At 60.3% G+C, this 12701-nt stretch overlaps 1 protein-coding gene across 2 annotated transcripts in view; it reads left to right on the top strand.

Annotated features, from left to right (window-relative positions):
• Positions 1 to 323: 323 nt before the first annotated feature.
• LOC126951163 (filamin-C) overlaps positions 324 to 12701 on the top strand; it is a 29092-nt gene continuing 16714 nt past the window's right edge. For both annotated transcript variants that reach the window (XM_050785045.1, XM_050785046.1), the window contains exons 1-14: positions 324 to 931; positions 5200 to 5448; positions 7011 to 7108; positions 7251 to 7401; positions 7490 to 7608; positions 7839 to 7916; positions 8118 to 8280; positions 8448 to 8648; positions 9950 to 10087; positions 10477 to 10603; positions 10752 to 10888; positions 11088 to 11281; positions 11372 to 11485; positions 12424 to 12567. In XM_050785045.1, coding sequence (XP_050641002.1) covers positions 580 to 931; positions 5200 to 5448; positions 7011 to 7108; positions 7251 to 7401; positions 7490 to 7608; positions 7839 to 7916; positions 8118 to 8280; positions 8448 to 8648; positions 9950 to 10087; positions 10477 to 10603; positions 10752 to 10888; positions 11088 to 11281; positions 11372 to 11485; positions 12424 to 12567 — 2265 coding nt within the window. In that variant the 5' untranslated portion in view covers positions 324 to 579. The remainder of the gene's footprint in view (positions 932 to 5199; positions 5449 to 7010; positions 7109 to 7250; positions 7402 to 7489; positions 7609 to 7838; positions 7917 to 8117; positions 8281 to 8447; positions 8649 to 9949; positions 10088 to 10476; positions 10604 to 10751; positions 10889 to 11087; positions 11282 to 11371; positions 11486 to 12423; positions 12568 to 12701) is intronic.

The following is a 12701-nucleotide window of genomic DNA, read 5'->3' as shown; positions in this document are numbered from 1 at the left end:
GTTTCCCCATTTACCTCTTTGGCCCGTGCGAGGTGTGGAGGGAGCATATTTCATTCCTGACAGTTTGGTGTGTTGGGTGTGGATGGAGAACTGTCGGCCCTCCCTGCCACCTTCCAGCGCGGCGGCACCGGGGGCCCAGGGGGTGGGCACCCTCAACCCTGTCCCGCTGCTCGGGCGGCGCGGGGGAGGGGCGACGTGGGCGGGGCGTCCTGCGCGGCGCGGCCCCCACCCGCTGGCCGGGCGGCATTCCTGGGAGGCCGGCGCTCTGACGTGGACCCGGGGGCCGCGGGCGCGGCGGGGGGGCGGCGGCCCGGGGGCTTCTTAAACCCCCCGCCCCGGCCCAGCCCGCACTTCCCGAGCACCGCTCCGCCCCCAGAGGGAGAGAGAGCCAGAGAGCGGCCGAGAACCTAGGAGGCCAGCTGAGCCCCGCCGAGCCCCGCCAGCCCCGGCGCGAGAGAAGTTGGAGAGGAGCGCAGCGCAGCGCAGCGAGTTCCCTGGTCGCGCCCCGACAGCGCCCTACAGCCCCCGACAGCCCGAACCCCGGCCCTAGCCCCGGCCGCACCCCCAGCCCGCGCCAGCATGATGAACAACAGCAGCTACTCAGACGCCGGCCTCGGCCTGGGCGACGAGACGGACGAGATGCCGTCCACGGAGAAGGACCTGGCGGAGGACGCGCCGTGGAAGAAGATCCAGCAGAACACATTCACGCGCTGGTGCAATGAGCACCTCAAGTGCGTGGGCAAGCGCCTGACCGACCTGCAGCGCGACCTCAGCGACGGGCTCCGGCTCATCGCGCTGCTCGAGGTGCTCAGCCAGAAGCGCATGTACCGCAAGTTCCACCCGCGCCCCAACTTTCGCCAAATGAAGCTGGAGAACGTGTCCGTGGCCCTCGAGTTCCTGGAGCGTGAGCACATCAAGCTTGTGTCCATAGGTCAGTGCGGGGGGCGAGGGCACGGGCGCGTCAGGGATAGGGTCATCCCATGGGGCAGGGGACACAGGTGCGGGGTGGGCGCTCGAGGATCTGAGAGACAGGGCAGAGGGCACCCCCCTGGTACAGAGAGAAGACCCTGGCCCCGGCCCTCCCACCCACCGACGCGGGCCACGGGCACTGTCTGCACATCCCTCTGGGGACAGCGAGCACTCCCTGGGTGCCCCGGGGAGTCCAGGCCTTAGGGTTTGCGTGCCTTCCAGCTGCCGCCTCGCCATGCACACTCCTACCGCCCGTCTCCGCTCGCTGTCCCCTTTCCTTCCATCGGGCAACCCTAGCCCACACTTGGGAGGACAGAACTTGTGCCTGTCACTGATTACTGGGGGCCCCCAACAAAACAAGTGGCTCCCCAGCTTCACAGCCCCTCTGCGGGCCAGGAGAGGGCTGAAGACAGGTCCCAACAACTGCCCGCGTCTGCGGGCTCTGGGGCCGAGGGAAGCTGGCGCGGGAGGCCCTCTTCGTGCATGTGCTCAGCAGCTGGGTTCAGGCCCGGGGGCCAGGACAGGCAGGGCCCAGCCTCAGAAACCTAAAAAGGCACTGAGCGAGCGCGGGGAGACTTAACCCCTGACTGTCCTCCTCCTGCTTCAGCCTGCGGCGGAGGGGGCTTCCGCAAGTCCAGGCCCTGCCTCAGCCCACCCCCTACCCCGGGATTGGCTGCAGCTAACGGTCTGGGCTGCGGGAGAGGGAGGGAAGGCCTGTGGAAGGGAGGAAGTCATTGAGTGTAACCAGATTTGGAAGGTGTGTAGTGCAGGGTGGGGGCGGGGAGGCACTCCAGTCTTGGGAGCAAAGACGCCAAGGGTGGGCTTGGAGTGGCAGGAGGCTGTCCTGCCCTCAGAGTCCTGCAGTCATCCCTGAGGCTGGGGGGCCTGGGGAAGACCCCCCCACCCCTGTGGAGAGCTCTTAAGAACCTTGCTGGGATTTGCAGGATGGGGTTCTTGGACAGTGCACCCCACGGCCCCACAAGAGGAGTTTCATGGCGGGCCAGGTGGGCCCCACACTGTATGTTCCCTGAGATTTCTCTGTCCGCCCCACTCTCCCTTGGGGCGATCTCTAGGCCTCCTGATATAGCAGCTGAGGTCAGCCCGGGGCCCTTTGCCCCATCCAGTCCCCTCCCTAGCCCTTACCCCCTCCTACCCCTATACTGCCCCCCCACCCCACCCGCCTGGCCTGGCCTGGAAATAGCCCTGCCTCCGTGACACAGCAGATGTCTCTGAGCTTTCCAGAAGGACAAGGCTGAGGGCAGGGGGTGGGGGAGGGGGCCTGGAGTGTGTAGTGAGGCTGAGGGCTACGTGATGGAGGCTGAGGGGTCAAAGAGGAGTCAGTCCTGGGCCGGCATCCTCAGCAGACTGGGGTTTGAAAGGCAGGACTGACTGTCCCAGGTGGGGTCTCAGGGAAGAGCCGGAGGCCTCAGCAAGACATGTAGGAAACCGCTCAGCCTTCCCCTCCCTTCCAGTCTGCGGGGGCTCCCGGCCCCTCTCCAGGCCTCCTCCTTCTTGAACACACCTCTCCCCTCCCCGGTGGCGGTGCCTGGCTCCAGCCCCCTTGGCTCTGCGGAGGAGGGGCCAGCTTAGAGCTGAGGGGAAGAAGCAAAAGCTGGTTTGAGGGTGGGAGGGAAGCTCCCTGGTTCCCGCTGGGAGGAAGGGGAGGCAGTCCTCATTTGGGCCAAGTGGCTCACTTGCGCTGATGAGATAAGCTGTCAGCAATTCAGCTGCCGGCCCCAGGCTGAGGCTGGAGGGGAGGGGACACTGGCAGCGACCGGCAGAGGTCCAAAGGGGCTGCCCATGAGGAGGGGGCATCCTGCTTCTGCTCACTCCCCTACTCCATTTAGTGGTGGGAAGGGGCGATCCACGGGGCCTCCTTCTGAGTATTGTCTCAGCACTGAAATCGAGAGTCTGGGCACCTCAGGGGGCGTCAGAAAGACTCCCCACTTCTCTTTCTAGAAGGGAAGTCGGGGTCTGGAGTAGCAGTTGGGATCCAAGTCCACCTGAAGAAGGGGCACTGAGCCCAGGCTAAAGGAGCTGTGCCCTTCATATCCCCACCACCTTGTCCTGGGCCCCCATCGCCCCTCATCCCCTAACAAAGAGGCCTATGAGGCAGCTCTGTCCCGCAGCTGTTCCCCAGTTGCTATTCCTTCTCCTGGAGCCAACAACCGAGGGAGGGGCTGGAGGGGGCAGCAGCTGTCCCAGCACCTCCCTAGGCCCAGCCCTCTCCTCCCCCTCCATTTGAGGCCTGGGGTGGCCTCGACTAGCTGTCTGGCTCCTCCCACTCCTTTGGGGGTATCCCTAGGCAGATGGAGAAGTGGTTTGGTGGGCCCTGGTGGCGCTGAGCTCCTTTCCTCTGCCTGGCCTCCGAGAGGGAGGAGGGAGAGGGAGGCCATTGCTTCCAGAGTGGGACTTGGGGCCCCACTGCCCTTCTCCTGCCCCAAGCCTGGACCACTCGCTGTCTGGCCCAGGGCCAGTTGCTGGGGAGAAACCTCCCTCTCCAGCAAGTATGAATGACCACCCTCCCCATATACACACCCCCTCCAACCCCTGCAACCTCAAGGCTTCCTGCCCAGGGGTCTGGCTCCAGTTTGCAAGAAGTACTTCTGGGCATGTGAGCTTTGGAGTCTGTCGGGGTTGTGAGAGACTGGGGGCACTGGGGCATCCAGACTGTGTGAAAGTGTTGGAGCCTGTGTGTTTGAGAGAAAGCACCGGGAGGCAGGGAGTGAGTGTGTCATGGAATCTGAAAGCTGCCAAACCATTGTGCTGCAGTGGAGCCAGGGGAAGGGGGCGGGCTGGGGAGCTGCTGGGGAAGGAAGGATGAATCAGTGACAGGGTGGGGGAGCCCAGGAGGCCAGAGCCCCAGCCAGACGGACAGGGAGACTGAGGCACCCCTCCCATGGCAGGTGGGAGTGAGGCAGGGGATGCCCTGGATTTCCCAGGCTCTTGGTCTCCTAACACTCTCCCCAAGATGTGGGGAAGGGTGGAGGGGAGAAGATGTGTAAAGGGAAGCCTCCGCTCCACCCTCTCCCATCTCTCGGGCAACATCAGTAAACAAGACTGAGTCCTCCACCCGCTTCCAGCCTCCTGAAAGCAGTGCTTTGGGAAGCTGATAGATTTCAGAACTTCATTGCCCTTTACAAGTAAGCTGAATTCCAAAGATCTGTCTATGTGCTAGGCCGCCCCAGGCTTCTGGATATTTCTTTCTGATTGTTAAGTGGGATCTAGGCCCCCCCAAATCTTGAGGAACCAGTTCTGGCTCAAAGGAGGTGATGGGTGGAGTGTGTCAGCTCCTGAGGCTGGAGTCCCTCTGGCCCCTAGCCTTTGACAACATGACTTTCAAGACTTAACCAAGAATGTACTGGACCCCACCCACCCACCCCTGCCCCACTATCGGAACCCCTTGGTTTCTAAAGCCCTTTGTGGCATTCAGGGTAGAGTGTGAGTGGAAACTCGTCCTACTCCGCTCCAATTTCAGTTCTTAAAATATTCATTCATTCAACTAATATTTATTGAGACCTTACTATGTTTAAGACCTTCATTGTAGAAAGATAAAACCTAGTGTCTAGAATGAAAGAAACTAGACCAAAAAAAAAAAGAGTATATACTGTGTGATGCCATTTATATAACACTCTAGGAAATACAGAGTAATCTATCGTGACAGAGAGCAGATCAGTTGTTGCTTGGAATGGAAGGACGAGGGTGGCAGGAGGGAGGGCTCACAAAAGGGTGTGTGCAAGGAAACTTTGGGGAGTGATGGATGGTACCTTCGTTATTCTCGATCTGTGGTGACGGCTTCGTGAGATATCCATAGTGTCAAAGCTTCTCAAACTTCATTATCTAGCATGTGCAGTTTGCTCTATGTCAATCATAGCTCAGTAGAACTGTTAACAAAACAAAAAGGCTCTGCCCTGGGAGCCTTACAATCCCACAAGGCCAGACAGAAACCAGGTAATTACATAAACAGGAGGCAGGCTCACTGGCTGTAGCTGAGGTGAGGGTACCTTCCGGAACCACAGGAACACAGAGAAGCAGCCTTCTGACCGGAAGGGCCTCATAAAGGACTTGGCATCTGAGTGGGGCCTCGCAGGAGGGAGAGGGTCAGGTAGGCAGAGACTAGAGGCCTGACCCCAGGGCTCTGGCCCAAGGAGCTGCGCAGGTGAGGGAGGGTGCTCTGGGGCAGTGGAGGGTGGGGCGCCCCTGAGCCTGTCTGTGCCCTCCCCTCTGCAGACAGCAAGGCCATCGTGGATGGGAACCTGAAGCTGATCCTTGGCCTGATCTGGACGCTGATCCTGCACTACTCCATCTCCATGCCCATGTGGGAGGATGAAGATGATGAGGACGCCCGCAAACAGACACCCAAGCAGCGACTGCTCGGCTGGATCCAGAACAAGGTGCCCCAGCTGCCCATCACCAACTTCAACCGTGACTGGCAGGATGGCAAAGCTCTGGGTGCCCTGGTGGACAACTGTGCCCCTGGTGAGTGGGCCAGCAAGCACAGCATGGAGCCCTTAGCTCCCAAAGACAGAGGGGACAAGCTGGGGCTGCCAAGGCACATGGTTGTCAGAATGCACACCCTGGGGCCTGGGGGGCAGGATCCCCTGCAGGGTTTGTCCTCCTTCAGCTGAGACTGTCTGCTGGTTGGCAGCAGGCCCTACCTGATGAGTGTGCCAGATTCCACAGAGGCAGGGAGAGGTTTAAAACCCCTTATTTTACAGACAAGGACACCATGGCCCAGAGAGGGCTGGTGACTTATCCAAGATCACACAGCTTGTCCATGGCAGAACCACCTAGAGCCTAGGGCCTGGACTCCCTGCCCCACGAGGCACTATTCCTGCCGAGCTGAGAGAGAGGCAGTGTGGTGACCGGGACTTGTAGCAAGACCAGGAGTTAGATCCAGAGAAGGGTTTTCTCTGGGAGACCCTGGGATGGCTTTGAGAAGGGGTTGAGGCTCAGGATGATGTGGGATGAGGCCAGTGGGGCACTGCCTGGTGGCAGGTGACCCAGCCTTGCCCCTTCTCCATGTAGGTCCTGGCCTGGTCAAGTGGGGGCAGCTCAGGAGCCATGAAAAACTGAGGCATCACTGGCTAGAGCATACCCCATGGACAGCTCCCTTTCTGCCCCTCACCTCCTGAAAAGATAGGTTTTCTCCTGGAGTCACAGCCCCTTGGGAGAATCCTCCTCCACCCTGGGGTCAGCCGGGGAGCAGGGGGTGGGAGGCGGGGGCACAGCCTCCTGGGAAGCATTCCCAGCTGCTGAGCCATGGCCCATAACTGGTGTGGCTGCCAGCAGTGAGCTCAGCTGTTCCAGCCAGTCATGGATTCCAGCCTTGAGCCAGCCCCCTCCCCGAAACGGTGTGCTGTCCTCCTCCTCCAGTTCTGGCCTGAACCAAGTGCCCCCTCACCTCCAGCCTTCACAGGAGTGATCTGGGGCTGCCTCAGCATCCTTCTTGTTAGGAGGGCGGGGCTCCTGAGGATGGCAGAGGAGAAGTCATTCTCTCCCCACAGGCCCTTTAATGCCTCAGTTTCCGCAAGTGAGCAGTTAGAAGGAATAGGGAGTCTTATCCCCTAAGACCGGTATGGAAAGTGTTTGGAGATCTAGGGCTTCAGGACAGCTGTGAGGAAGCCTTCTAGGAATGGGTCAGGGGCGTATGTGGGACAAGCACTCTGACCTCCTCTGCCCACCCCTGAGAAAGCTGAATGAGGCGAGAGGTATCTGAGAGGGGACACCCTCCCAGGGTTTGGGGCTCAAGGTCTGAGCTGGGGCCTGGGCAGGCAGGAGGCTGGCCAGCAGGGCTGGTGCCAGGCTGCGTCAGCGAGGGCAGAAAGGCCTCATTGTTGGTGGTGGGGAGGGCTGTCGTGCTCCTACATGGTGAGGGGCCTCGCAGCTGATGGGATCAACAGGAACCTGGCTGGTCAAGGCCTAGAGCTGGTGGGAAGGGGTGTGAAGCCACAGCCTCTGAGGGTGTTGGGTGAACAAATGCCCTGCATCCTGGCCAGCTGGCTGCCCCTCACCATTGTCTCCCTCCATCACCTCTCCAGGTCTCTGCCCCGACTGGGAGGCCTGGGATCCCAACCAGCCCGTGGAGAACGCCCGAGAGGCCATGCAGCAGGCCGACGACTGGCTTGGGGTGCCCCAGGTACCTGCACAGATGGGGCGGCGGGGGACAGGGGGCAGGGGCAGAGGTTGGTTCTCTAAGTTTACCTGAGCAGGGTGCAGGGGGAGACTGGGGCTGCTGGGAAAAAGAGGACGCCATGTGACATCACTCCCTTCCATCGCAGGTCATTGCCCCTGAGGAGATCGTGGACCCCAACGTGGATGAGCATTCTGTTATGACATATCTGTCCCAGTTCCCCAAGGCCAAGCTCAAACCCGGCGCCCCTGTTCGATCCAAGCAGCTGAACCCCAAGAAAGCCATCGCCTATGGGCCTGGTACGTGTGAGCCCCTGGCAGCCCTCCTGGGCCGCTGGGCACATGTCGGCTCTCCCTGAGTAACCTGGGCTCTGCTCCTACCCCGCAGGCATCGAGCCACAGGGCAACACAGTGCTGCAGCCTGCCCACTTCACCGTGCAGACGGTGGACGCAGGCGTGGGCGAGGTGCTGGTCTACATCGAAGACCCCGAAGGCCACACCGAGGAGGTATGCAGAGGCCGCTGGGGAAGAGGGATTCGCTTGGGATTGGAACCAGAGAGCGTGGGGCCAACAACAGGAATGGCCCGGAGGTGACTGCTAGAGCCACACACTGTGCTGTGCAGTCTGGGGAAGGTGTCACCGTGGGGGCTAAGTGGGGCTGGGGTGCATAAGGTGTTATGTGGTCAGGAGAGACTATGGTCATCGGAGAGGCTTCCAATCTTTTTCCTTCCCAATAGGCCAAGGTGGTTCCCAACAATGACAAAGACCGCACCTACGCTGTCTCCTATGTGCCCAAGGTCGCTGGGTTACACAAGGTATCTCCCTCTAGGCCCCCCTGCCTGCCCTGCTCTTCACATCCTTGGCTCTGGCTGCATGGACCCCTCTCTCAGCCTGCACTTCACCCCTGCCCAGAGCCCCAGCTGCCCTCCTCTCACCCTCCTTGGTGTGGCTGTGCCCCTCTGCCCCCCTCAGGACTGCTCTCCTCTAGAAGCTAACCTTTGACCTCTGACCCCTAGGTGACCGTGCTCTTTGCTGGCCAGAACATTGAACGCAGTCCCTTTGAGGTGAACGTGGGCATGGCCCTGGGAGATGCCAACAAGGTGTCAGCCCGTGGTCCTGGCCTGGAACCTGTGGGCAATGTGGCCAACAAACCCACCTACTTTGACATCTACACTGCGGGTAGGACGGGCACCAGTGGGGTGCAGGCGGAAAGCCCCTGACCGTGTGGGGCTGTGGGAGGTGGGGCTGGGGCAGGGATGCCAGCCAGAGGGTGGGCAGCCTCAGGGTGAAGGCACTGGGGCAGCTGTGTGTCCAGAGTGGGTGCTGACAGCCTCTGTTTTCGGCAGGGGCCGGCACTGGCGACGTTGCTGTGGTGATCGTGGACCCACAGGGCCGGCGGGACACAGTGGAGGTCGCCCTGGAGGACAAGGGTGACAGCACGTTCCGCTGCACATACAGACCTGTCATGGAGGGGCCACACACCGTACATGTGGCCTTTGCGGGTGCCCCCATCACCCGCAGTCCCTTCCCTGTCCACGTGTCAGAAGGTAAGGGCCCTTCACCGCTCCCCACGGTAGCCCTCACCAAAGCCAGGATGCAGAGAATTGCCACCAAGTTCTAGTCCTGAGGACTGGGGGGACATGAAGCACTAACTCCATGGTGCAGAGGGGCACGGCTGGCTGAGGTTTGCAAGGGGCAAGAGGAAGAGCTGGGGCCGGGCTCTGCAGAGACCCCCTCCCTGAGTCCTCCTCCCCACCCCCAAGGTGGCTGGAGTCCCTGAGAGCAGGGCTGGGAGGCCACAGTGGAGGGTCCCAGAACACGTGCCACACTGGGAGGGCTGAGCGGAAGTGACGGGGCCGTACGGGTGGGGGCATATCTGGGGAGCACTGTCCTCACACCAGGCCCTCGGGTGGTGACTGCCCCACTTGTTCTCTCCCTACACTCAGTGCCCATCGTCCACCAGGCCAAGAGAGTGGTGCCACGTTAATGCTTTCCAGTGGAGGCGGGGCCAGGCATGGCCGTAGCTGACTGGCCTCACCTGCGCTGTGTGGCCTGGCCCGGGCAGTGTGGAATCGCCCCACTTCCATGGCATCCTGTGGCAGGCCCCAGGTCCCATGCCATTGTCTGTGTTCTGTGGCAGGTCTAGTGTCTTTGCCACTTGCCTGGTGATTTCTGTGATGAAATCTGGGCTCTGAGCTCTGCCTGTGTTCTGTGGTACCCCTTGGGCAGTGCCATTGCCTGTGGTCATGGTAGTCCTGGAATATGTGTCGTTGCCTGTAGCACCTGTGGGTTCCATGCCATTTTCTGGATTCTGTGGCAGGCTGAGATTCCTATTCCTTTGCCTGTGTTCCATGGCAAGGCCTGGGCTCATTGCCACTGGCCACGGTCTGTGGTAGGCTGATGTCCATAAGTTGCCTGTGTTCTATGGCAGGCTTCGAGTTCTATGAAGTAGCTCTTGTTCCGTGGCATTGCTGGATGTTTTGTGGCATGACTTAGATCCTAAGGTTGCTTTGGTGCTCTGAGAGGCCCAGAGGGCTCTAGATGGATGGCCTGGGGGTGGGTAAAGGGGACTTCCCTGTCTCTCTGAGCCCACCCTCAGCCCAGGCTCTGCCATGCATTTCCCCAGTGGCACTGGCTCGGAAGCTTTCTTGTAACCTGCCTGATCTGGGGCCTGTACCAGCTCCAGCCCAGCAGCCCCAGTTGTGTTGGGGGCACAAAGGGCTCCAGAGCAGCGCTGTGGGCCACTGCCTGTGCCTGGGAGGGGTTAGAAGCACTGTGCACAGGGAGGTGGGGGCTAGTAGTCCAAGGCTCCTCAGCACCCCCAACCTCCTTTCTGTTTCTTCTCTAGCCTGTAACCCCAATGCCTGCCGCGCCTCTGGGCGAGGCCTGCAGCCCAAGGGTGTTCGTGTGAAAGAGGTGGCTGACTTCAAGGTGTTTACCAAGGGTGCCGGCAGCGGGGAGCTCAAGGTCACAGTCAAGGGGCCAAGTGAGTGCCAGAGCCCAGGGTCGTGAGGGTGAGGCTGGGGGATCAGGAGGGAAGTATGGCCAGTGGTTCTGACTCCCAGAGGGCAGTGACAGCCCGCACCACAGCTCCACAGTGACCAGAGGCACCCCAGAATCTCAGGCACATTGTCTCCTCTCTGCCTCAGTTTCTTGGTCTCAAGCCAGGAATGATTCTCTCCACCCTAAGTGCTCTATGGGGTGTTATGTACAGGGATGACAAGTGGTCCCTGCCCTGAGTTGCAGCACTGCTCACTAGAGCACTGCCCTCAGGCTGGGTCGGGGTCCCCATGGCTCCTTGAGGGGATTGAGGAGCTGGGACTTCAAGGCTATTGATCTGCCTTCTATCCCCACACCTTGCCTCCCTCTCCTCAGAGGGCACAGAGGAGCCAGTGAAGGTGCGGGAGGCTGGGGACGGTGTGTTCGAGTGCGAGTACTACCCGGTAGTGCCTGGGAAGTATGTGGTGACCATCACGTGGGGCGGCTATGCCATCCCTCGCAGGTAAGTACCTTGCGCCCCCCATGCTGTCCTGTCTAGGACATCACAGGGAGGGATGAAGGGCAGTGGGCTGCGGGGGAGTTTGAGGGGAGATGGAGGGGGACCTCGGGGGTCACTTCCTGGAGTAGACGCCAGCTCCCTCTCTGCTCAGCCCCTTTGAGGTACAGGTGAGCCCAGAGGCAGGAGTGCAAAAGGTCCGGGCCTGGGGTCCTGGTTTGGAGACTGGCCAGGTGGGCAAGTCAGCTGACTTTGTGGTGGAAGCCATTGGCACCGAGGTGGGGACACTGGGTAAGTGGCTGAGGGGCAGGAGGAGGGAGTGCTGTCGGGGAGGGCAGCAGGGGGCGCTGTGGGTAATGGGTGCAGTGAGCATGCTGGGGAGTGCTGGGGTGAGCAGGGAGATGGGACATGAGGCGGCCAGAGGGGAACTGGGGGATGGAAGGGTCTTGCCTGATGCTGGACCCTCTGACCCTCCCTGACCTCGCCCCAGGCTTCTCCATCGAGGGGCCCTCACAAGCCAAGATCGAATGTGATGACAAGGGGGATGGCTCCTGCGATGTGCGGTACTGGCCTACGGAGCCTGGGGAGTACGCTGTGCACGTCATCTGTGACGACGAGGACATCCGAGACTCACCCTTCATTGCCCACATCTTGCCCGCCCCACCTGACTGCTTCCCAGATAAGGTATGGTCCCAGATTCCACACACCTGCCCCCGGGGTGGGGCAAGCCGGTTCTCCTCCCGTCCCCAACCCAGCCTTCTTCCCTCCACACAGGTGAAGGCCTTTGGGCCTGGCCTGGAGCCTACAGGCTGCATCGTGGACAAGCCCGCTGAGTTCACCATTGATGCCCGTGCAGCTGGCAAGGGAGACCTGAAGCTCTATGCCCAGGTAGGTCATTATCCAGTCTCTGCTGCCCTTACTACCTATGGCAGGGACCCTGGAAGGCAGGGCCAGGCCAGAGGCAGAGACCTCCCGGCAGGAAATGACAACATCACAGAAGATCAGGCAGGACTGATACTCATGGGCCCATCAGTACCATGGAAAATTTTAAATTTTGTGTTTTCTTTTCTTTTTTTTTTTTTGAGATGGAGTCTTGCTCTGTTGCCCAGGAACAACACTCACTGCAAGCTCCGCCCCCTGGGTTCATGCCATTCTCCTGCCTCAGCCTCCCAAGTAGCTGGGATTACAGGTGCCCGCCACCACGCCCGGCTAATTTTTTGTGTGTTTTTTAGTAGAGACCGGGATGGTCTCGATCTCCTGACCTTATGATCCGCCTGCCTCGGCCTCCCAGAGTGCTGGGATTACAGGCGTGAGCCACCACGGCGGGCCAAATTTTGTGTTTTCTTAATGATGATAACCTAAAAATGTATTTTACCAAAGAGTCATTTTTGTGCTAATTTGTAATTGAAGATTGTTTCATTGAATAAGACAAGGTTTCTCAGACTGGTGTCCATTGACCCCTAGAAGTTAATGAACATAGTCTTGAGAATCTAAGAGGGTGATTCTTCTTTGAACGGCTCATGATTCAATTTTAGGAACATAAATTTAGTCCACACTCTTCCTGTCCAACACATTTCAGAGTTGAGGAAACCTAGGCTGGGAGAGCAAGCCATACAGATGGCCTTGAGCCAGGCCTCCAGGCTCCAAGGGTGGGCTCTGGCCACCAGAGCATGTGGCCCTGGGCTCTGGTGGCCTCAGTGACTGGTGTGGGGGTGGGAGTGCCTGCGCGTTGGCAGTGGGAAAGGAGGCGCTGGGTTCACCTGTGGCCAGCAGAGGGCGCTCTGCAGAGGCCACAGCTATGAACTTTGCTTGGGTGATGCCCACAGGACGCGGACGGCTGTCCCATCGACATCAAGGTGATCCCCAACGGCGATGGCACCTTCCGCTGCTCCTACGTGCCCACCAAGCCCATTAAGCACACCATCATCATCTCCTGGGGAGGCGTAAACGTGCCCAAGAGCCCCTTCCGGGTGCGTCCTCCCAGCCTGCCCCGTGCCCACCACCAGAGGTCCTTGAGGGAGGGTGGGCGCCTCGCTAGAGTCCCTGTTGTCCCTGGGCTCAGGCTGGGACTGAGGCTTGGGCTGGTGCCACTGAGGCTAGGCTG

This window comes from Macaca thibetana, chromosome 3 (assembly GCF_024542745.1).
Source record: "Macaca thibetana thibetana isolate TM-01 chromosome 3, ASM2454274v1, whole genome shotgun sequence".
Lineage (NCBI taxonomy): Eukaryota > Metazoa > Chordata > Mammalia > Primates > Cercopithecidae > Macaca > Macaca thibetana.
This window is presented reverse-complemented; position numbering and strand designations above follow the sequence as displayed.